Source organism: Pezoporus wallicus, unplaced genomic scaffold (assembly GCF_028554395.1).
Source record: "Pezoporus wallicus isolate ANWC-B61680 ecotype Strahan unplaced genomic scaffold, APGP_CSIRO_Pwel_v1 contig_3817, whole genome shotgun sequence".
NCBI classification, from domain to species: Eukaryota; Metazoa; Chordata; class Aves; order Psittaciformes; family Psittacidae; genus Pezoporus; species Pezoporus wallicus.
The window spans coordinates 10,449,916-10,473,975 of NW_026635157.1; the positions used below are offsets into that span (position 1 = coordinate 10,449,916).

General features: G+C 36.7%; 1 protein-coding gene across 8 annotated transcripts in view; it reads right to left on the bottom strand.

The window, feature by feature from the left end:
• L3MBTL3 (L3MBTL histone methyl-lysine binding protein 3) overlaps positions 1 to 24,060 on the bottom strand; it is an 80,534-nt gene that overhangs the window by 4,748 nt on the left and 51,726 nt on the right. For 7 of the 8 annotated variants that reach the window (XM_057408791.1, XM_057408783.1, XM_057408818.1 and 4 more), the window contains exons 13-20: positions 23,893 to 23,978; positions 21,456 to 21,566; positions 19,771 to 19,885; positions 17,346 to 17,448; positions 9,681 to 9,827; positions 8,204 to 8,368; positions 4,427 to 4,518; positions 431 to 594 (exon numbers count right to left, since the gene is read on the bottom strand). In XM_057408791.1, coding sequence (XP_057264774.1) covers positions 431 to 594; positions 4,427 to 4,518; positions 8,204 to 8,368; positions 9,681 to 9,827; positions 17,346 to 17,448; positions 19,771 to 19,885; positions 21,456 to 21,566; positions 23,893 to 23,978 — 983 coding nt within the window. The remainder of the gene's footprint in view (positions 1 to 430; positions 595 to 4,426; positions 4,519 to 8,203; positions 8,369 to 9,680; positions 9,828 to 17,345; positions 17,449 to 19,770; positions 19,886 to 21,455; positions 21,567 to 23,892; positions 23,979 to 24,060) is intronic. The other variant, XM_057408766.1, reaches the window with a different exon arrangement.

Genomic DNA, 24,060 nt, shown 5'->3' on the forward strand with positions numbered 1-24,060 from the left:
AAAACAGTGTGCCACATCAAAACTATGCACCAGGAATAGCTCCTTGGTCCATGCTGACACTTAAACTATATCTCCAGAATACCTGTGTGGGTACTAGATGTTTTTAGTGTAGACCTTGGGCACCTGATCTGCTGGGCCATACGTCGTTTAGCTTTTTCTCTTTTTTCTTTCTTTTCCTTTTCAACCCCAGTGAATGAATATATATATATATATATATACACACACACACACATATTTATCTCTGGCTATACAGAGATTAATAATTACTGATTCCAGGGCTGAATGGCAGCCACTGGGGATCTGTTGTATTAGGTCTGGCTGACTCTAATCCTCTGAAGTACTAATTCATTATTGCTAATCTAAACCTCTCAATCAACCAAGACTTCCCCAGGGCAGTAGTAGTGAGACAGAAGATACAGGCGAAACCTACCTCATCTGTACTCCACTTAGAAACTTTACTGGCTGGGATTCCAGCTACACTTGGAAGGAGTTTGCTCTGCTGTTCCCAGCGCAAAGGTAGCCCGGGGATTTGCAACTTGGAAGACACAATAACTGGTTGAGAAAGAAGCCTCTGTGTGCTGGGCTCTTCAACATCTTCAATAAGAGAAAGCAGCAACAAGCATTATATCACTCAGTGATGTGATCAGTTACAGTAAAAGCATGTTCATTTCTGTTGGTACATGTGGGCCTCCTTATACAGGCTGTGCAGTTTTGCTTACAGCAGAATTAGAGTAGCACCATGACTGTTCTTCCACTAGAATGACTGTGATTACATTGGCTCTATATAAACGTAACTACTCTTACATGGAAAAAGTCTCTTCCAACACAACACAATTCTATGCCAACACAACTGTTGGTATACCACACTATAGGTCAAATAATTTTAAATATTTTGATACATTAAATCACACCTACATTTAATAGCTGTACAGCAGTACAAGAACTAAGTTATTCCAGGGTTAAGCTTCTATAAATTCATCAAAAGCAGCACTGCACTGTTACAAAATTCCAAGTAAATCAGTTCTAGCCCACACAACATCTATGCCTCATCCACAATAACATGCTTTTCACTGCTCCTGAGAGAAAAGAAAAACAACACAAATGTCCGTAAATTCCCTGCTTCCACTTTAACTGTTTATTTGGAAAATAACATTTAACTCCTCCATGCTGCTCTGGGCTGGATTTTTTTTTACAAGGTCATTTCCCTTTTTATCTCACTTATCCATGGAAGGAATAAGCTCCCATCTCACTCGCCTCAAAGGTAATGTACTGGTGGGAGGGTGGCTTCAAACACATGCTGCTGTTGCTGTCTGGAGAGCAGCAGCAGTTGCAGATGTGTGTAGGAGGAAAGAGTGAAAAGGCATGTCTCCAATGATGTCAAACTGCGTAAGACATCTACAGTCATTTAGATCCATGGCAGATACAAAAGCAAGATGCCTGAATGTTTCCCAATTGCAAGTAAAATTGTGGAAAAACTGAAATTTATTTCTGAATGAAACAGCCAACAAAGAACCTATGCCTAATATTCTTTACTAACATGGCTTCATGCAATCACTCACAAATCCCTGCACTATTTTTGTTTGGATCGTTCATGTCTATTACAGCTCCATTCTATTTCCATTTTTGGGAAGTTTCTATAATTCACAGTTCTCCCTATCCTTACTGATCAAGTTTTCTTACATTTCTGTCCAACAAGTAGGGCACAAATTCCTATTACAGAGTTTTCCCAGCACAGTGGGACTGATCTAGAATATGTATCATGTGGCCAATATAGGATATGATTACATTCATTTGCGTTATTCTGCTCCTCCCGCTTAAATTTTTGTTACTTCCAGGATTTATCCTCATTACGTATGAAGGTTGATTATTCAGAAGTTGACCCTTAAGCCATTTAGTCAGTATTGTCAGCCAACTGATTAAACTTTTTTAGAAGACTCATTTTTTTTCCTAGCATCATACTCTTACCACTAATAATGTTCATTCCCTTCTGTGTGTTTTAGCTCCTTCCATGTATCAGGTTAAGCACAGGATTTGTGTCTGTAAAAAAAGCTAGTATGAAGCTATGATTTCAGTGGAGTTCTTCAGCTCCAAATAATTTTTCTTCAAAAAGGGTAGAGAGCAGTACACATTTTACAAAGTATCAACAGAGAATTGGTCAAGTAAGTACGGCAAAAGTAGTTTGAAGAATAATGCGACATGCAGAAAAAAAAAAAAGGGCAAAAAGCACAGGTACCAGCAGTCACAGTTCAAGAATGTCTGCACAACTGCAATTATTTTAGCTTGACCCTTCCACGACTATGGTAGCAAGAGCTCAATAATCCCCTTTCATCCTAAAGATTAAGTATTGTGGCACATTTAAACAAATAATGGCACAAAATTAAATGTATGAGAAGAGGTTAAAAGGATAACTTTGTTAAACAATAATGTACAAAAGTATTCTAGTTTTATAAATATAATTATGCAAGACTCTACACAGAAATGTATCCAGACCTTGTTGGTGAAACTTTAGCCAAATAGTCAATTTTGTCAAACTCAAAATGCTTCACAAAACCAGGCCAGTTTTCTTAGAATAAAGAAAAAATTGCAGACAATATGAAATGCTCCAAAGTATCTGATTTTAATTTTTCTTTATTGTGTTATATAACATAAAGTCAAGATCAAACCAGTATATTTCCATTCTGCTGAAACAAAATACTTCAAAAACCCCAAACTCTCTTTCCTTCATCTACTTTTGAGAGATTCCTCTTTCAATGCTTCATTTTCTCCAGAATTCTGAACTACATGTTTCAGAATACTGTAAAAACTCGGATTTTTTTACACCTTTTGCACAGCTCTTGTAATAGACAGTCTTTCATACTTCACATACTCTTCAAAGTGCCTCTTAGATCTATCTGAAAAGTACTCACAGACAAATGATGATTTAAGATAAAAAAGTATCAGAGTTAAATAATTAAAAATAAAATGCTACCCTAATTTCATCTTTATGCAAAGCTCTACTAGCCTTAAAGAATTTCCTAAGCTTTACAAGACTGAGCTCACTTAAAAGGTAAGAAATGCAGCCCTTTAAGAATCAGTGTTACTCAAATCTGCAGATTTTTCACAAAAGCCTTACAAATTTTATGTTGCACAACAAATTGCTGATGAAAACAATCTAATCATTTAAGGAATTAATTATGAAATTAACAAATTTAGCTTCTCGCTGAACTTGCATGAGTTAATAAAATTACTGCAGGAAAAACTGCACTGAAAAAACGCATTGACTCAGTCCAATAACTAGTCTGACATACAAAGTTTCACACATGCAAAGTAACTTAAGACTGTGATAATTGTTTAGACATGTATGACTGAGACGTTCTGGATTTGTGCTGTATTCTGTCTAAACAATGAGGATAGAAATGAATATGAACAGCTACCTCAATCTGTCCAACTGGATCACTGAACAGCCAAGACTTTGAACACAGCAGTCCACACAACCAGGCAGAATCACTGAACCAAAGAAAAGTCCATGTTGGAAGGGACCTTTGGAGACCATACAATGCAACCTTCTATTAAGAGCTGGGCATTAGGCTAAGTTACCCAGGGCCCTGCTGAGTAAAGTCCTAAATAGCTCCAGCAAGAGTGGCTCTCTCTTTTCACAGCAGCCTATTCCAATTGTTCTCATGTTGAGAAGTTTCTTCCTTAGATTCAGACAGAATTTTCCCTGATGAAACTTGTGTACATTTCCTTTTGTCCCACCACTGTGACTCCTAGAGGAGAGGGTACCTCCCATCTTCTCTATAACTACTTTTTAGTTACTGGAGGACTGTGACTAGATTCATCCAAGCCTTCCCTTCCCAAACTCCTTCAGCCTTTCTTCATATGTCAAGTCCTTCAACAACCTAATCATCCTGAGGGCCCTTCACTGGACTTTCTCCAGTGAAATAAAAATCTTAGCTATCCCTCTGTAACACATTAAAAAGAAAGGGCCCATTCTGCATATCGGCTGCTAGAAAGTATCAGACTGCACAACAGGCTGATGCTGGGTTGAGTAAGTCACCTTAATTTTGCATTATGCCTGTAATGTATAAATGCTTTAACTTTCAGTACACATCTGAAGCAGTAAGTGAACATTACACCTTTACAACTCATACTAGTTTAATTACCTATTTTTAAGTCAGTGGAAAGCTATTCTTGAAATTAAACTTTCTATATCAGTACTTATTTTGCACTTATCTTTACAAATGTGATAAAGTTTTTGGCAAAGCCTTTAATGATTACAAGATAAAGAAACATAGCATTAAAACTGTGGCTGTCAAGAAATTTTGGACACAAATAGTGAATGTGGAAAATAAGTTTCAATGCAGTTTTATAGAGACTTTCAAGAAATATCACACTTCTTTAGTTCTGAAAATTTTAATATGAAACAAAAGAAATACTGCCAATTTACCTTTAATTTCATTTGAAATGAGCAGCTTATTTTCTGTCTCCTCCTCTTCACATTCTTTGTTCTTTATGGAGTCCTTCATTTGTAGTACTCCACTGAGGAAAATATAATGTTCATTTTTTATTAATACATCATAAAAATCACTAAGCACGATGACATCTCTTGCTAATAATGCCATTTACAAAACAGGATTCCCACACAAAGAATGTTTTATCATCATAAAGTAAAAAAAAAAAAACAGAGAGGATCTAATTTCTGGTAAATGGCATGACTACTGACATGAAGTTTGCAGTGAAGGCTTGAGAACAGTATAGATTAAGATTATGTAAATCATAGCAACACAGAACTTCATAACTGAAACTGGAAAATATACAAATGAAGGCAGGGGATGTGTCCATAGCAGAAGATGAGAAGAGTGAAGAACACACATATAGATCCATCTCCTACAAAGCCTTACTGGCTATCTGGGCCATTTTCAGGAGATGCCTGAAACAACATTTACTCTTTTTCTCTGCCCAACCTTCGTCTCCACCCTACCCCAACTCCTGTACTATACTGACACTGTTGTGTAACTGCTAATGATACTGCTGACATTATCTGTATTCGTTACTGGTTTGGCATTACTTCTTACCCAGCTAAAACAATTGCTCTTACCCCTGGTGCCTGTTGCTGTTCCCTCAGCTTTGCCAACCTAAGCATTTCAACGAGGGAATGCCTTTCCCCTACTGAGAAAAATAAGGCAAGAGAGCTGGAAATAAGAGAATTTCTCAAAGGGGGTGTGGGTGTATTTGCATCTTAAAGTCAGTTCCTGGGAAGTTCCTCTTCAAACTCTGCCTTCAGAAGTTATTTCCAGCCTTGTTTCTTACAAAAATTAAGCTTACATGAACTTGCTGACATTATGTGTGTATTTCCTTCTGTTCTGAAGAACCTGATAACACTTTGGACAATTCTTACTAAACCATCACATATCCAAAGCTCTCAGAGATAGTAACTGCATAATGAACATTCTCTAAAACCAGGCACCAGACAAGAATGACGTTAAAGTGTAGACTGCAAGAAAGCCCACTACATGAGCCCCATGCTTTACCATCTACCAGAGAAGCGCTCAACAAAAACCCCTTCACACATGTCCCAAACACAGATAAAAAGCCAAACTAGAGCTAACACTTTGCTAGACATCAAGATTAGCAACCCTCAAAACACAAATCCACAGAAGAAACAGGCCTTTTTAATTCAATTGCTTACATCTATATTATTAAATACTATTTATACTATTAAATATAAGTAAATATTTGGGAATAAATCAGCAAGTTCACCAACATCAACAAAAATCTATTTAACACACTATTAATGGTGCAAACTGAACACAACAAATGGAAAAATACAGCCTTTGTAGTATGGTAGGATACAAATAATAAAGGTGTGACAAGCAACGCCAGTGGAATGCATACAGTGGCATGCCTTCTTGTGCTGCAAAGGACTTCTCCACCATCACTTCCTCAGAAGTAACACCTCATTTATTTACTCTGAAATTATTTCCCTAAACTCCACAGACACAGAAAACTTTTAAAGTAAGATGATACAAAGTAGTGCAATTAATTCCAAAGCCAAACAAAATGATTACTGTAATTCAACATAAAGAAGAGATATCACCAAAACCTGTGAGGAAACATGTATCCTCCAATTTTCTTTAGGACAATTTTCACAGCAACATATAACCAGAAATTTTATCTCACTAAATACAGGACAGTGTCATGAGCTGAAGGTTCTAGGGAAGGGGTTGGAAGATAAATGGTATTTTCTTTTAAGAGGTAGCACCATTTGATTATCAAGCCTAAGTGTTCACCTTCCTTTATTGTAAGCATTTCCACAGTGGAAATATTATAACAGTGAAATTCTTTTGCTACTCTGAAGCTAGCATAAAGATACTTTCAAATTAAAATTGAATATGCTGCAGGCATGTGATTTTTATCTTGAATTTTAATCTCAGGAACATGCCAGAGGGACAGACTGCAGTTTTTACACATGTATTTTTGTAAACCAAAACTTTCTGGTATAACTGCTTGTGAGTACAGATACCTCTGACTTGTTAAAAAAAAAAAAAAAGACAAGAGAGACAAGGAGTGAACTGGAACAGATTAGCTGAGTACCATTTAGATGTAACTCAAAAAAGTAAATCTCATGGTTGGGTTCATAAGTAGTTTGTTCCTCAAACAAGGACTTGTAAGAAATAAAAGATTACCTGGAATATGAAGGTATACACAACTGTAATGAAGTCAAACATAATTAAATCCACACTACAAGCTCAGCAGCTAAAGAGCACACAAGTTATCTATGTCTTCTATGATGCATGTGTACTTTGAATATACATCTAAAAAGATCCAGTTATCTATGTCTTCTATGATGCATGTGTACGTTGAATATACATCTAAAAAGATCCAGAGTATTGCAATAACTAGATGTTAAATATTTGTATATGTGAACTTTAGCAGTTCACATATACCTAATTTTGTGAACACTATTTTTCATGTCTTTTTCAAAGGAAGTTTATTCAACTGGAAGTCCTTTCTGACTATACTGGATACATAAGGAATGTGGAAAGCTAGATGATAAAATGCGTAGTCATCAGTGTATTCAAACAGTTCAAATAGTGACTGCAAAGCCTCTGGGGAGTTCAAAGTTGGCACAAGGTTGTTATTCTCTTAATGTAAACGACTCAATACAGTAAATGACTCAATACAGTGAACAGACAGCACAGATACTGCTTATTTTAGGTCTTCATAATGATACTACCCTCAAAAAAAATGAAACAGAAAAAGAATTGTTTTTCAATTAATTTTAAGAGATAGTCTGTGAAGTCAACTTTTATTTCTAAAAAAAGGTGAATTTACTACAACTGTTAATTTACTACAACCGGTTAAAGTGATGAACAACAACTGCTATTTAATACAGGTTTTCAAAACTGCACATGAAACTGTCTTTCCGCTGTTTAAATTCACTTGAATATGACAAGTGAATGCTGTTTATTTGACTTACGGAAATTATATCAACACTGCTTGATGTTCCTACTAGATCTTTTCCAATAGAATTTTCAATATGAACTCAAGTTTCTCAAGACACTACTACTGCTAAAAACTACAGTTCATATATTATGAATGCATGAAAACGTGGCCAACATAAATATGTAAGAAATGACACTTCTTGATCCAGTGTCTTCTATTTCTGCATAAAAAAAGCCAATAAAATAATACACTGATACTGTAACTAATTAAAAACATAGAGAATCCTAATGACTCACATATCCCCATGAAAACACTGAATTGCATCTTTCTAGTTTCAAAGATAGTCTTCTTATACCGTAAATATTATTTTTCAGTGAAAGCTTGGAAATTATCTCATGTCGTTTTCTGTCAAAAAGATACTCCAAATCCTGAGAGTTAAGGAATTACTTTTCATTTTTAAATATATGTACATATCTGTACATATACAATAACATTTCTAGAAAGGTAAGGAAGAAAAGGATCTCAATTTCCAATACTTTCTCTGTCTTGAAGTATTTTTTCTCTCCTCTCTGATATGCATTTCTTATTTCTTAAATACATTGTGACACTCCCTTCCCCCCTATTTCTAATATAAAGACAGCTGAAGAACATACATCTCCTTCCCCACGGCTTCCAAGAGTCCCATGGACAAATATCACTGTATTGTATTGCCTGGTAAGTTGCATTTTAAACTGACTGACTCAAAACAACCCATACTTTGAAAGGAACCAACAGTTACCCAGGTGCCTTCTTTTCTTTCACATCACATAGTAGGGACTTCTTGCAAGGAGATTTACTTTCTGCTTCTTCCTGCTTAGTTGTTTCTGGCATGGCTTTCCCAGATGATCGATTGTGAGCTGAAGATTTCAAACCTATGTGACCAGGGCTGGGGCATTTTCTATCACTGTTTAAAACAAATTAACAAAATGTTTAAAACTCCAGCAGTTGTTTTTCACCTTATTTTCTCTATGGGTAAAGTATCATTCATGTAATTGACATAAAAGAGTTTCGTTCATTTGTTTTAAGAAATACACAGAAGTTTTTCATCTGCCACCAACAGAAATCACAATACAGAACTTTCTTCTCCATGAAATCAAAGGTAATACATGTAGGCAATTCAACAGGAACAGAATTTGCCTAATGTCATTTCTGATAATAAGCTATCCACTTCAAATATTTGTAACACAACTCGAAAGTATCATTTTCGTCTATACATTCTCTCCCTTCCATGATATAGAAATGTGCAGCCACAACACATGTAGTCTCTTACTTGCGGCAATGAAAAAAATAGCACTTGACACAGTCCCTGCCACGCATAGCACTTCCCACTGTTACTGGCTTCACTGGGATGGTACCTGGGCTACCTGTCAGAGCACAATTAAGTCATTTCAGATTTCTACAACCCTACATTTGTAAGAACAATCAAACCAGGCAGCACTGTGACAGATGAATATTTTGGTTTTTAAAGCATGAAGCTGAACCTGTGTCCAAGAATGTAATTTAAATTACCATCTATTGAAAATATGTGGTCATTACAATAAGAACTGGAAATCTTCAGTATAAACATTCACATTTACATTAACGCAGCACTTTAAAAGAATGGAGAGACTCTCTTCTTTTCCTTTTCTTCTTAAATTCACTATGCATCCCCACAGTCCAAAATAAGCACAGGAGTCAGTGTCCGTAATTTCTGATAGAAAATGTTAATCTGAAAATCATTATCTTGATATCACATGCCTTTGTTTTTTTCCCAGTGTTCTTCCTAAAAGCTTCAGCTACAGAATTTAACACGGTTCTTGCAAAACTAACTCCCAGTAATTTGATTTCCCACTTCCACAATAATGACAAAATTTATAGTGGCTATTCTTCAAAGTGCAACATTAATTTACAGTCATGTCAATAAGTCCACCCCAGCAAGCAAAAGAAATTCAAATAATTTTCTTAAGTGAAACCAATTGGCAAACACTCCGTTTTAAATTCCAATCAACCACTTAGTAGTCCAGACAGTTATACTGAGGGTGAAACTGAATACTTGTTAAATCATACACAGTAAAATCAGTGCCAGTCTTTGACACCTTGGTGACCTTTTTGATAAGCACTGAGGAAATAAGCAGGCCTTTCTGAAACCATTTAGCCATTACAGAACCCAAATTACATTAAAGAACACTGAAATAAAGTACTGTGTTAGTCACAGACATCGCTTCAGTGGTAATTACTTGATTACAGGAGAAGTGGATCTTTCACTTGCTTCCACTTTTCTGTTTCTGGGGACAGGACTGGCTGCAGGCATCTCCCCGCTCAACCGATCAGGTAAGAGGCTTTCTTTGTTCAAGTTCATCTCTGAATACGGGCAGCTGACTGCACTAGAAGTTTAAGAAGAGAAACGCCTCCTTATTGTCAGTTCACTCAGTTCAAATGAAATAACATCAGAGACCAGTTTTCTATAAGCAGTTGCAATCAATTAATATAAAGAAGATGAGGGGGAAGAAAAGCAGTAAGTAGTCATACTTTAAAATGTTAATAAACCTCGACCTGAAAGTTTTTCACCTTTCCTTTCAACAGCAACTTATAAGTCAAACTGTATTAACTTGTATTACAGCATACAATCTGGAAAAGTGATGAATGTTTAGCCTGGTTTTTCATACCTTTAATAGCATTATATACATAAAATACAGGTTGCCTTTGACTATACCCACCTGTCTCCAAATAAAGTCATATTCCCATGGTTACTTTTGCTGTGAAGGAGGGTATTTCTATTCTGTATGTCCACAAAGCAGCTGTAGCACAAGGGCACAGCATGAGGAATGGTGCACATCCTCTTACTGCAGTGAATGCCCCATCTTTGCAAATGCCATTTTGTGATATTCCATCAAAAGACACTTATTTTCACAGTCTTTCCTATCATCCAGCACTCCCTATTTCACTGCACTCCAGCTAGGGAAAGAGAAAATTTGACACTGTGCATTGATGTAATGACTTGTAAATGTGGTGTACCTCCTAAAGTCAGAAAACCTGCATTTGCACAAAAGGTAGGAAAGGGGAGAACAGAAAAACAAAACACATGGGCTAAACTAGGATCTTTTCTTTAGAAGAATGGAGTGTTCAACTGATCAGTCGGGCTACCTACTCTCAATTCAAAGATAATAGCCTAAACTCTGAAAGGGGTATATGTGCCACAACAGTGAATAACAGCATGCTCAAATTTTCAGATCTCTGTTTAAGATACAGGAGAGGCTGTACTAAACATGATGCTCTGTTTAGTACCTGGCTCATGAGGTATGACAGGAGCTATAATGTAACATCATGCTTTCCTACTTACCTGTATTATTACAATGGTAAAACAAAAAAACAATCAAACAAAGAAAAAAAACAACAAAAGCATGTCCTAAGATATTGCTTATTTTCTACTTAAGAATGTAACTACTTGCCTTTCCACAAACAGCCATGTTTTATTTGTTTTACTGATTGTTACATGCATAATTTCCAAACAGAACTAATACAAACAAAGTCTACCTAGCCAGCCATATGCCCTGCCATCTCCAATTTACAAAAAACAAATAGAAAACCAACAGCTTTTATAATCATGTTTTATAAAGCACAGCATCTAAAAAAAAAAAAAAAGCCTATAAAAATATGTTGCACATTCTCAGTTTCCTTTACTGATGAAGCTTGGGATTCAGAGTATGAATCAACTCCTATCACAAGGTTGAACCAGTACTGGTGGTCTAATTTTGGTCTAACCACCATAAAAATGTTGGTGGAAATTTACATTTCTCTCACTACTAGCATAAAAGGAAAAAAATCCTTAAGGTTACTACAGGCGTTAGTCCCCAGCACCTCCTCTGAGATATAGGCACTGAAGAACCTTCATACTGAGACAAGGAGGCACAAAAGTACAAAATGAAATCAGTTCTAAGTGATGTTAAGTTTGATGGCTTTGTAATGGAAAATAACTGGGGTGCTTGGAGGTAGTTGACATAGTTTCAGGACCTCAGTACAAAAGGTGTGAGAAAAGCAGAATAGAATGACAGGACCTGGGGATGGGGAGTATCTGGGACTAGCAGATGCCCAGGGTGGGCACAGATAAACTAACTGATAAGTAAAAGGACAGGATGATTGCTATGCTTGGGGTGTTAATAAACACATTAAACTGGTGTAAGCATCTACTAGGGAGTATCCCGGACTAGCAGATGTCCGGGATGAGAGCAGTTAAACTAACTGATAAGTAGGAGGCCAGGATGATTGCTATGTCTGTAATGTTAATTAAGCTTGTTGGGAAAAGTAAACGACCCTTAAAGACCACCGCATTTTGTATGCATGCCGGAAACGTTTTGGAAAATGATGTAATATGCTCAGTGACCATATAAGAATGACCTGTATAGCAATTCGGGGACACACGTTAGGAGCTATCCCCGTGTCTCCCGGCGCCGAAATAAAGAATACCTGCTTGTCAACTTGAAACTCTGCTGGCAAGTTTGTTCCTGGAGTTTTCTCCGAATCAATACCAGGAGTTACATAGCCAAATAAGATATAGCTAAATGGGTAGCCGGACACCAAAGCACTGCACTTTACATTGAGTACTCTTTTGTTAATGAAATTGTTTTACAGACATGGAACAGAATATACAAATAGTAATAAAAAAAAAACAAACAAAACCCATCACCTCTGGGCATTACCTTTTACTTCTAATTTCTCTTAAGCAGCATTTGACATTTTATTTATATGCTTCTACTTGCATTTATTTTTCAGCCTACTGGTTTTGTCTTTCATAAGGCTAGACTCTGCCAGATGTCTTAAAAGAACAAAAAGAGCCCATTAACAGATATATGGGAAGAACACAGGAACAGCAGGAAAGAAGGGAAATTGTTTTATGTTTTCAATTCTTACTGCTGCATCTATCAAAATGATGTGTTTTTCCCTTTCAAATGAACTACAAGATGAAAGATACAGGCTTCTATTCAGAAAAAGGTTTTAAGGAGCAAAAGCTAGTGGCAAATTCTTGCTGTGTCAAACTCATAACACTGTGATGAAATACAGTTATCAGAAACTCAGGAATATATTGGTTAATCTCAGTTCTGCCACTGCTATGAGGCAAAACATGTAATCTTTTGGCTTCCTATGCTTACAGGGGTATTTTGAGGCTTAGTGTTTTTAAGCAGTTAGAGGGTTGTCTCAAAGAAACACTAAACACTACCACTGTGCTATTTAATTTCAGTTGCATAGCATTAAACAAGCCATGCACCACAATGAAATCTGACAATGCAATTTTGTCTCCATCAGGTCTTCTATTCACAAACACCACTAACATGTTTTAAATTAAAAAAAAAAAAAGCCTCAAAATTTAGTCCTTCATTAGTAGAACTTGCCTGCTTATACAGTTTTTCCTTTAGTGTTTTCTGGAAAAACAGAAACTGAATGACAATTTCAGTCAATAATAGTTATAATATTGCTTTGGAACACTATATTCTGATGAGGTTTTCCTTCTAATTAATCGTTTGAGTTGTTGTATGATCTATTTTTTTTTAAAAGAAAGAACCCTCATGGTTTCCACTGTTGGCTTTGTTTCAACAAAGCACAGCATGAATGAGCCTGTGTATGAGTTACATGGCTTTGGATCGATCAATAAATCCTCCTGAATCTCAATGCCTTCAGCCTTCAGTCCAGTTTAACTTGTCTACTACAAAGAATATAAGATGAATCTTGTTATTCCTACATAACGTAAGTATTTGATTTATACAGGACTGTAAGTTTAAGGACTTATCTCAAGGCTCAGGTTAATTAACACTGAATTAGGATTTTTAGCTCGTCTGTCAACTTAAACCTGCATTTCTGCTTATATTTTGCCTTAGCAAACTATCTGCAAAACAGCAGAAGTTCAGAAGGCAGTTTCCAAAATAATCATATGTCCTTGACTTGGCGGTACCAAGGTCTGCCAGAGGCACAGGGAGAATATCAAGCAGCAGAAACAGCAGCAGGTACTCAATTTGAAACCTCTGTTATACATCGACAAGGCTGTACATCCCCAGCACTGCTCCACAGCTTTGAAACCAGTCCAATACAATGATATCAATTATCATCTGAGCTGCTTCAGTAGGCTTCAGTAAACAAAACATCCACATTAATACCACCTGACCCCCCTGCACAGGAGAGTAATCAGCCACTTCAAAATGGTGAAGGATCAAGACTGCACAGCAATTAGCTGTCTGCAATACACTTTGCATCCTACTGAAATGGCATTAGAGTGTCTGGCAACACACGTCCATAACAGTTTTCTGACGAAAGGGAGCCACTGTTTCCAGAGTTCCACATAGGCTGGGTACAAACTGAGCATTAAAATAAGCTTTTGTTTTTATCAAATCATGATACCATTCGAAGAATTCTCAGGATCCCTTGTCTGGGTTTTTCCAGGCAACAGAGGTTTTATGTAATTATCCCTTTCCAGAACCTAAGCACTGAGGTAGCATACCACGTTTGTGGTCATTTTGCAACTGCTCTTCCATTACTCTCAAAATCTATCTCTAGGTAGGGTTACACACAGACCTTTTTTCACTAAATTTCAAGGCTTGTAGGATAAAATTGGGCTGCTGATGGATAGGCATGGACCTTAGCTTTCTACAGACATCTGGAAATGCTCCTATTTTCTAGTAGTATGCAAAGTTTCTGAAGCACAAGAGTCCAACTGAATTACTCAGCCTCAGGTACACATAACATCAAAAGGGAATACTAGCCAGGGTTCTCTCATAACCTGAAGAAGAACAGTGAGGTGGCGATTTCTTTGATAAAAGAATGTTAACATGAAAGTGTTTTTTTAATACAGATTTGTAGTCTTTATGACTGCTTGGAATATTTTGCAGCCTGTGTGAAGCCATGGACAGGTCTCCTGGTTTAGCTGTACTGGCTGGAAATGTTATCAACCCCAGGTCCGCATTACCATTCAGGTGCAGGTTTTTGCCAAGCACTGACAAGAGACGAGGTTGTATGGCAGTTGCAGGACAATTCACTCAGATTTGCTCAAACTGTCTTCCTTGAAGTGAGGTGAAACTCATACATTGGTTTAACTAATGAATTAGACTTTATCTAGAGCAGCGTATGTTGAAATGACCACATCCACTAGTAGTGGTAAGTGATTAGCAAGAAACCTCAAGCAAAAACGGTCCTGACAACATCTGGGGGATGTATTTTTTTTTTCCCTGTTGGATTTTTGTCAAGTGATCACTTCAGTTGACTTTATGAAAATATTTTTAACTAGTCTGGAAATAAGCAGTACAAATGTTTTCTTTCACAATTTACAACTTAATCAAAGCATTCTTTTTCAGATGAAAGCTGTTTCATTCAACAGTCTAAAGTTGACTCAAGAGTAGCTTGTAAGAGATTTCATTGTGGGCAAATGACTTTACATAAAAGATAAAATGAAATTTGAGACTGGCATCAAAATCAGACGAGTGATTTCAACAGTCACTGAATGAACAGATGTGACATCCTGCTGAGCTGAGGTTTCTCACATTTTTGCATTGTTCTTTTACAACACATCTGCCACCATGACACATTCAGTTCATCTCAACTTACACATAACACATGTCACATTTCTGGTAAAAATCTTCATTCATGGACAGCTTACCCAAAGCACTAAAGGGCTGTTTACAACTGACCACTTTGCATTACTGCTTGAACTTGAAAATTATCGCATACATTAAACATCAGAGAACATAAAATTCACAATGATAAACATGAGGATAATATGCATAATGCTACCAACCCACATATCAGTCTCAGTTTCAACTGTGCAGCATAAAACTCTAGATCAACTGGAGATAGATACCAAGTCCTTATTAATATAAATTTTTTTGAAAAAGTAAATGCTTTAACCCCTACATAATCACCAAGGCTTTCATCTGTTTCCTAAGTAGCAAGCTCTCAAAATTATTTCAGAACTACTTAACATTTTAAATTATCATCTTTTCTGACACACTGGCTTTTTTTTTTCTTTTTCTTTTTATTAAGTTTCAGCCTTGGACTAAGGATTGATATGCTCACCTGATTCTAAGTAACTGAGATAGTACACAGTAAGGAATTGGAATTTACTGCCTTACAGATCAGGTGTGTTAATAAATTAGATAAGACTTAGTCTACTGGAATATGAAACAAAATGGATTTCAGCTAAGCAGCCAGGAAATATTTTAGGCAAGTCATATTTTCAGTGGACTAAGAAATGAATGCAGTAGGTTACCATATGATAACTGAAGGATGGAAGTGTTCAAGGCCAAGTGGACAAGGCCTTGAGCAACCCGGTCTAACGGAAAGTGTCCCTGCACACGACAGGGGTTAAAACTAGATGATCTTTAAGGTCCCTTTCTACCCTAACCAGTCGATGATTCTGATTCAATGGTAATGTCTTAAGTACTAACTTGACTGTTTAAGGAGTTATCCTACTGATTGAGTGCAATAAACCTCCTCAAAAGGGAAGGTGGAAAAACTGCAAAAAATAAACCAAAGTAAAAAGAACATAGTCAGAAAAAGACAAAAGGAAAAGCATGAGAATAATCTAAAAGACAGCAATGCAGCATACTGTGTCATGACAATCCACCACAGTTCATGATGCAACAAGTTTTGTCGCTGGCGCTAACCTACACACATACCTTCCTGGAGATAAAGCTCATACTAGCATCAGGAGTTCTGCCTCCTAACAGCATAAGGACAATGCCTCTGCTGTAGACAGGAAAAACCTTTCTGCAAAAGATGCCTTTTTTACACTAAACATGCAATGACACTGAGTTTTGCTGGCAGGTACCTTTGTTAGGGATGAGTCAGGACTTCAACCAGTGCTGATACACCATCAAAACCTCATAGCATAATTCAAGTCCACAGGACATAATTCTCTCATCAAGAACATGAAGAGACTGCAGAGCTAATTCTTGGATCATGGCAGTTTAATAATATACTTAAAAACCATGAATAGACAAACTGCTGAAGAGCAATTCCCTAGCCATATATAAAAGCAGAAAGCACTAAGTGATGAGACATTGAAGAACTGTATGACTGTGTAATGCAAAAAAACTGAGAAAACTTCTGGAAGCCCTAATTTGCAAAAAGGTAATAGGATGACATTTCTGATAACTGATTCTCAACTTAACATGAGACTTAAACTGTACATCCCTTACTGAAATTCAGGATTCACCTCACACTGCAAATATTTTAAAAATAATAAAATTCTGACTCAGCAAATGTTTCCCATTTCTCTGACATTGTCTCTCTGTCCCTCACTCCATTCTCCTGTGCTACCTCTCTCTGTGTCAACTCTCCTCTAGGACAACTTAGGATATCCGCATTTCTGTATTATATTTTCAAAGGTTTGTAACAAAAGCATCCTTGGAAACATTATATGCAAACAGTAAATTGTTCAGCTTATCACTTGGGAGCACGTCAAACTGTATTTCCTTTCTAGCATCTTTCCAAGAGAACAAACAAATCCTTACATCGACCAACCAAGCAGAACAAAGACATCCAAGCTATATTAAAATTAGTGGCCTCATATTTTGAAAGAGTCAAGAGTTATTGCTTTATACATATCTGTTAATAACATTTTGCAATCTGAACAGCAAGCCGAGGAATCCTCATCAGAACAAAATAGAGACTAACTACAAATTGTGATAATGATGTTCAACAAATCTGATCTTGGCACACACTGGTGAAATGAAGTTACAGATTGCTAATGTTTATTTCAGCATGCTCCCCATGGCAACTGAAATCACTGTATCTTTAGGTTTACAATATTTCCTATTTTGTTCCAGCTTGTATCTGTTTTCTTGTGAACAAATAAAAAAAAATAAATGTGCAGACATCACTCAGTTGAAAGAATAAAATTACAGTTTCACAGCACATACCTATGATGGCCAATATGTCTTGCCCTTTTAATGTGTCCAACTCCTTTACATCCTGTTATGGGACACCCTCCATGCTCTAAAGCTTCCACCAATTCCAAGGGAGCTGCATGTCGGGGGAAATCACGTGAGAGATTAAAAAAAAGTATCTAAAAGTTATACAAATATGCAGGAATACCAGACTATCATAGTAAACATGATGAATAAGTAAGTAAACAATATCTAATTATAAAGTACTTTTAAAAAGCATTCTGCAAAAGCATGATGGACATTCAAACAACTTAATCCACTGCAGAAAATTTTTTTTTCTGTGTGAGTACATCTCTACAGGAGAGGAGGAACTATATGACTTCAAGTTTCTCTCCTATTAACTACACGTAGCTGCAACCTGGATGTTTTGCAAGAGCACTGACAAAGTTACCCTACTGTTCCCAAAGGCAGGGATCTGTTTGCAGTGGGTACTGACCTCCATTTTTAGTTCAAATTTTCCAGGGAACAAGACATGAAAACAAAAGCTGAAAATACTACTAAAAAGAAAAAGCCATCAGGAGATTTATTAATCTCATTATTACGTATCTGAATTTATGTGTTTATCTGATTTTCATCAACCTGAAATGATGCCTGAAGAAACTTTAAAGCGCACAGCTGTCAAAACAGGCTTTGACTTTCCAGCTAACATAGTATATAACCCATAGTTTCATAGCAAGTGAGACACAGACTTCAGTACATGAAACTGAGAACTCCTGCTGCAGATCTGCAAAGATGCACTGTCTCTCTAGTACTGGTTTTACTTGCAAATTCTATGAAATTGTATCTCCCCTTACAGTTACAATACTAAATAAAAAGGTCTATAAATTTTCCTAGATGAAAGATTCTTGCTCGCAGATGGATAATCAAAGACAGAGAATTAATATGTTAGGACAAAACTAGGACAGTCCAAAAGCATTTTTTAACAAATCTTCCAACTATGCTAATGTTACAACACTGTGACTACACTGAAGTCCAAAGAATTCTATAGGCTTTAAAATGGTGTAGTGCATGAGAGAACAGTGCCTCCTATGCTACCACCTAGAGGAGATGACATGTTTTATGTGATGGGCATCTGTATTTTGTTTCTTTTAATGTCTCCAGGAAAATGAAGACACCTAGGCTAAGAATCTTTTTTCTTTGCTATCTTAGGTAACAGAAATGTCACAACCTTATTCATCTCTTTTGCCATATGATAAGATTTTTATTTATGTGTCCACAGACCACCTCTCCCACTGGACTTTTCCTTCATTCAGTATGTAAGATGCACATCTCAGATTAAGAAGTAGATAGGCAGCATTCTATCTTCTCCTCATTATTCACTTCGTGCTTTGGCAGTCACATCACTCTATTCAAACTCTGCTTTGAAGGCAGAATGATTAACTTCCTAACATGCAATCATCACTGTACCACTGGAGTGCTCAGAAAACTCATGAATATACTCTGATCACGCTCTTGATAGGAAATATTTCTGCTTGACATTTTACAGATGCAGAATTGAGGTACTGAGACTTTCAGGTATCATGTTCACACAATCTGTGTGTGCCTTATCCCAGTTATTTTACATTTCATTTTTTCAGAGTACTTGGCATTGCTCAGCATTTCTTATTTTCCAAGTGCAGCTTTTTCTGATCTCGGTCACAGCTGTGAACACTCAGTAGTCTTGCATACCTCAGAGTCACAATATAAGCACTCAGTTAAAAATCATCCGCTACAAGTTTGACTAAGGTGATTTCACCACCATTATCCAGAAACACAGTGGCATAGACAGGTGCATACCACAAAAGTCCCTTCTCCCTGCAACCTTCAGTCTCACTTATAATAGACAGCACACTTCAACAAGTAAAGCAAAATTCCCAGAAAGGGCAAGCTGGTAAGTACAGTATTATTATTGACACCATGGTCCTGTTTAACTTATTTTCAATGTGGGCACCATTAACTCCTCTTTGCTCAGCTGCAGAAAAAGGAATTTAGCTGTTTTTAAGTATTTGCAACAGCATTTAAAAGGAGTGCCTTCTCAGTGAAGTCTGAACTATTCTGAGATAAAAGCACACTAACCTTCAAGAGGCTGTGGACAGAGGATTTTAAGAGTTAATCATCTCTACTGAGTGCCAGAGCAGTCTTATCAGTGGCTTCAAGAGATCTGTATCATTACTTCAGGTTTTGACCCTGGCTCTTATGCATACAGAGAAACACTGTATTTCCATTACAGTAAGGGTCAATAAAGCAATCTACTAAAAAGTGATTGATCACCGATGGTTGATTTTTGCACTAAATGTCACATTTACATTGTTTTGCATATCCTAGCTGCTCCTCTTTCTTGGATGGCACTGGCAGCGAAAAAGATAGCATAGTGCACATGCCTCTTAACATCATTGCATTATAATATGATTTCTCTTACTAAGCGGGGGCTGAAGAGGGTGTCCAGTTTTTGTACACCAGCCTGCAGGATGGATGTCAGGGCTATCTACATCAGTCCAATAATCATATATGCTATCCCAGCCATCAAAATGGACCTAAAATCAAAAGGAGAACAAGATTAGAAAAATTCTCTATAAAATCAGTTTCCCTAAGTAATTTCTAAAAATTACACGTCCATTAGAGAAGTCACTTAAAGAGAACTATCAAAGTTACACAGAAAATACATGTACATTGAATTATGCATACTCTATGAAAAGGCAAGAGGTGTCATTGACTGTTTACTAAGTCTTGAATCAGCAGTCTCAAAGCCCAGGAATAAAGCAGGACAAGTACAGCTATCCTGTTATTATTTCAGTTAAACGTGAGTTTCTGCCTCTTTTCTCTCTCAAAAACCCTGCAAAATCCAAACATTTTTTCAACTCCTGAACAGGACTTAAGAATAGCAGAACAGTAAACCCTAACACACACTAATGATTTACTACAATCAGACTATAAAGGGTAAGGACTTGAAACTGAAGAGAAAATGAAGTATGTGCCTTCCCATAAAACCACCAATACATGCTTTTTTTTCCAAGTGAAAACTAAATAACACCAAATTTTACTTGACCTTTGAACCAGTAACTAGCTCAGATCTCTCATGTGCACACGTATGGATGAACATACACACAGATACATACGAATAGAGCTTTATCAACATATGCTACAGTCAAATTACCACCCTAGAAGCTACAAATCCTGTAATTTTAATAAATAAAACTGAAGCATTTTTGGTGTTTGGTTGGGGTTTTTTTGTTGGTTTGTTTGTAGCTTTCTTTTTTTTTTTTTTCATTAACAACTAAAGTTTAGATAGAAAATGTGTAGGTATGAAGATACTAGTTCTGATGGCTCCCTACCACCAGGTAATTCAGATTCAAAATGAAATGTCAGGTGCATTTCCTGCTTGAAATACCAGGTATGCCTAATAAATCTTTACAAATCACGAACAAAAGTATCCTTCATATCCATCTAACTGGACATCCAGAATATTCTAGGCCTTTTAACAGTTAAGGGTTTCTGAGTGTAAACTGCTTTTGTACAATAAAAGAAAAAGAATTCAAATATACAACTTCTGTTAAACAGCCATTTCTTAAAAATACATTATCTGAGATTAATCCAATCTAAAGTCTATAATCAATATAAAATTCAGAATTGCAAAAGTCACTGACAAGGCACTAGAGATCAGGATTATTTTTTCGTATTTCACTTACATCTCTCTCCTACCTGGAAGTTTATAGAGACCGATTCAGTTAACCTAGGCCAAATATTTAATGGGCCTTAATAGAAATATCACAGCAGGCCTTCGACACTTGATGTTAAATCATATAATTTTTTGATAGAACAGACAACTGTCTTATATCAACTATTCCCAAAGCAATTTCCCAATATATTCAACTATGCTCTCTAACTACCTATGTCAGCAAATGTAACTAAAAGGACAATAAAACAATCCCTTCCAAAGGAATTATGCACATATAAATCAGTGAAAAGGATAAGCAAAACCTTATCAGGACACAGCAATGTGACTCATTTCTTCCTGTGCTTAGTTTTACAAGTATGGTATTTTGGTTTTAAAGAGTACCCATCAGTCTCTCAAGCAGGATATTACAGTAAGACAAAGAAACTTACTTTTATTCTATAGTCATCAGTATCTACAATGGTTGCTACTCTGATAAATACTGGATTTCTCTTGTCAACCACTTCAAGTTTCATGTTTTTCTGAAAGCCATGAGAAGGTTTCTAGGCAAGAAGAACAGTATTATGTGAAACAGAAAAAAACCTCAAAAATCTCACACAACTGTAAAGTATATAAAATCCATAGAAAACTTTCTGCCTTCATTTTCTGAACTCTGCCTTTCTCCTTGAACAAATCCAAACATAAAAGCACCATTCAAACCAGTGTTATTGAAGTAGAGAAATAAAGTAACTACTTTGAGATTCCAGGTTCTCCTGGAATGGGCTGGATTCAAGCCATGCAAAGAAGTGGGGATTTTTATTCTGAATCAGTTGGGGTTTTTCCTAAATTCTGTAAAATATTTTTTCTCAGAGATATTGGCCAACAGTTTCAAAGCAGTACTGAATTAATTATTACATACCAGCAGCCTGAAATGTCTATGAAACTGTCTACAGGAAACATACTCATGGTTTTTAATATGTGTTTTCACTTTGTGAATCAAACTTTCCTTTTCAGTCTCCTACTGAAAACATAACTAATACACGGTATGAGAGTAAATACTCAGAACAAACAGGACCAAATACCTCTTTCATAATACTATTTTGGCAAAAAAGTATCTTTGTTAGGAGTACTAAATTTTGTCTTTGCCACCTAGCTATGAAATCTAATAAAAAATTACTGCCATTTTAAAGGAACATATGAACAAGACAGTTATATTTTAGATTTCTAGGAAAATAGTATATCTGTCCCTCTAAGACTTCCTAGAACATTGGTGCTTTTTCCTCAGCAGCAGCTTAACTCTCTTTACTTCCATAATACAATATAAAACACTGTGACTGCCTCAGGGTGACTTCAATAAAACTCCAATACAATCAGCAATTTATTCCCATGAAACCTGATTTCTTACTGTTTAAAACAACTCATTAATATGCTTACCTTAATATTAGTATAGAAAGCAGGAAAGTTATTTTTTCCGGTTGTGAAACCAAAAGACAGAGCACAGCCAACCCCCCTTCAGTCATGCTCTTGTTCCCCTCCATCCTCAAAGCCAGATAGACTTGTCTAAGCTACCTTTTGGGATCTATACCATCTGCAGATGCTCTCTGCTCATATGCTTTCTGGAACAGTGCTGAGCCAGGCCAGCAAGCGTTCTCCTGGTTTAATGCTGTCAATGGCTGCATGCCTGTGGTATGTCCTGTTCAGCTCCCCAAAGCAGACACAGCCAGATGGATCTTGCTACCTGAAGGACCCTGTGGGTCACTAGTGGGGCATTCCCACTGCTGAACGCTGCAGGGTGGCTGGTCTCTCCCTGAACCCAGGGAGGGAGAAATTAAAACATGGATGCTCAAAGAGGAAAAGGAAACATTTGCTTTTAGCTTGATGTAGTCAAGGTCACAGCCCTTCACTGCTTTGCTTCTCAGATATAACCAAATACCTTCCTAATCCTTGCTCTGAGTATTCTTGCTGAGAATGCAAGATTGAGACATGTTATTAGCCAGATGCATTTTGAGGTGATAAACTGCAGGTCAGTAATAAACTCTAGTGATCTGCTGATCCCAGGAACTGCTATAAGGACTACATTTATTCTGCTTTTGTTAATACAGCTCTTAGCAAAGCATTATCCAGAATTAGCGACATTAATCTGTAAAGATGAGAAGGCAAACCAGCTTGAGTGAGCTGCGAGACAAGGGGCTGGCTCTTAACGGCAATTCTTTCTGCATTACTGACCAGTGCACTTTGCTCCCTGAAATCCTAGGAGCTCAAGAAAGATGAGTGTCACTGGAAGAAACTAGGAAGTACAAAGCTAAAAGAAAAGAATGTTGCCCACAGACACCATAGTTAAAATGGGGAGGTGCCTATGGATGCTGCCCATGTGCCCTAGTCACAAGCTCACAGATGAAAAAGTCCACTGAAGGGTATTAAATTCAAAAGCTCTCCTGGCTACAGCCAGAGACAGTGGACTAGACGGACAACTGGACTGATCTCCAACAATCAGTTTTACATTCTCTCTGCATTCATGGCATCATTTAAGATGTATGGATAGAAACACATATGTTCAAAGTATGTTATGATGAATCCATAGCTATCTCATTATTTCTAATAACTAGGCAGTAATTTCCCCATAGCAAATTATATTCATTAGTAATATTTTGTAGCATTTAATCCCATTTATAATGATTAAAATGAAGTGATAGTGATTTATAACAATTATTTGATTTCCAACAGTGAACAGCAAACTTGCATTAAAACAAACCAGCTATTATGCAACTGATTAACTGGTTACATTTGGAAACACAGGAACACCATATATATATTCTTTTACTTTTTTTTTATTTTAAACTAATTAATTATAAGCACTTAGGAACATGAAAAATATAGGTATTTTCTCACCACTTTAAAAGCCCTTGCAGGTGCAGGTAATGAACTGGTTTCTTCCAAATACTTCTCCCAAGAGAAATGCTTAGCATGTGGATAATCTGGCACAAAAGAAATATGAACAGAATTAAACACAGCAGTGCAAAAAGCAAAATTGATGGCTAATTTACAGAATGCAAACAC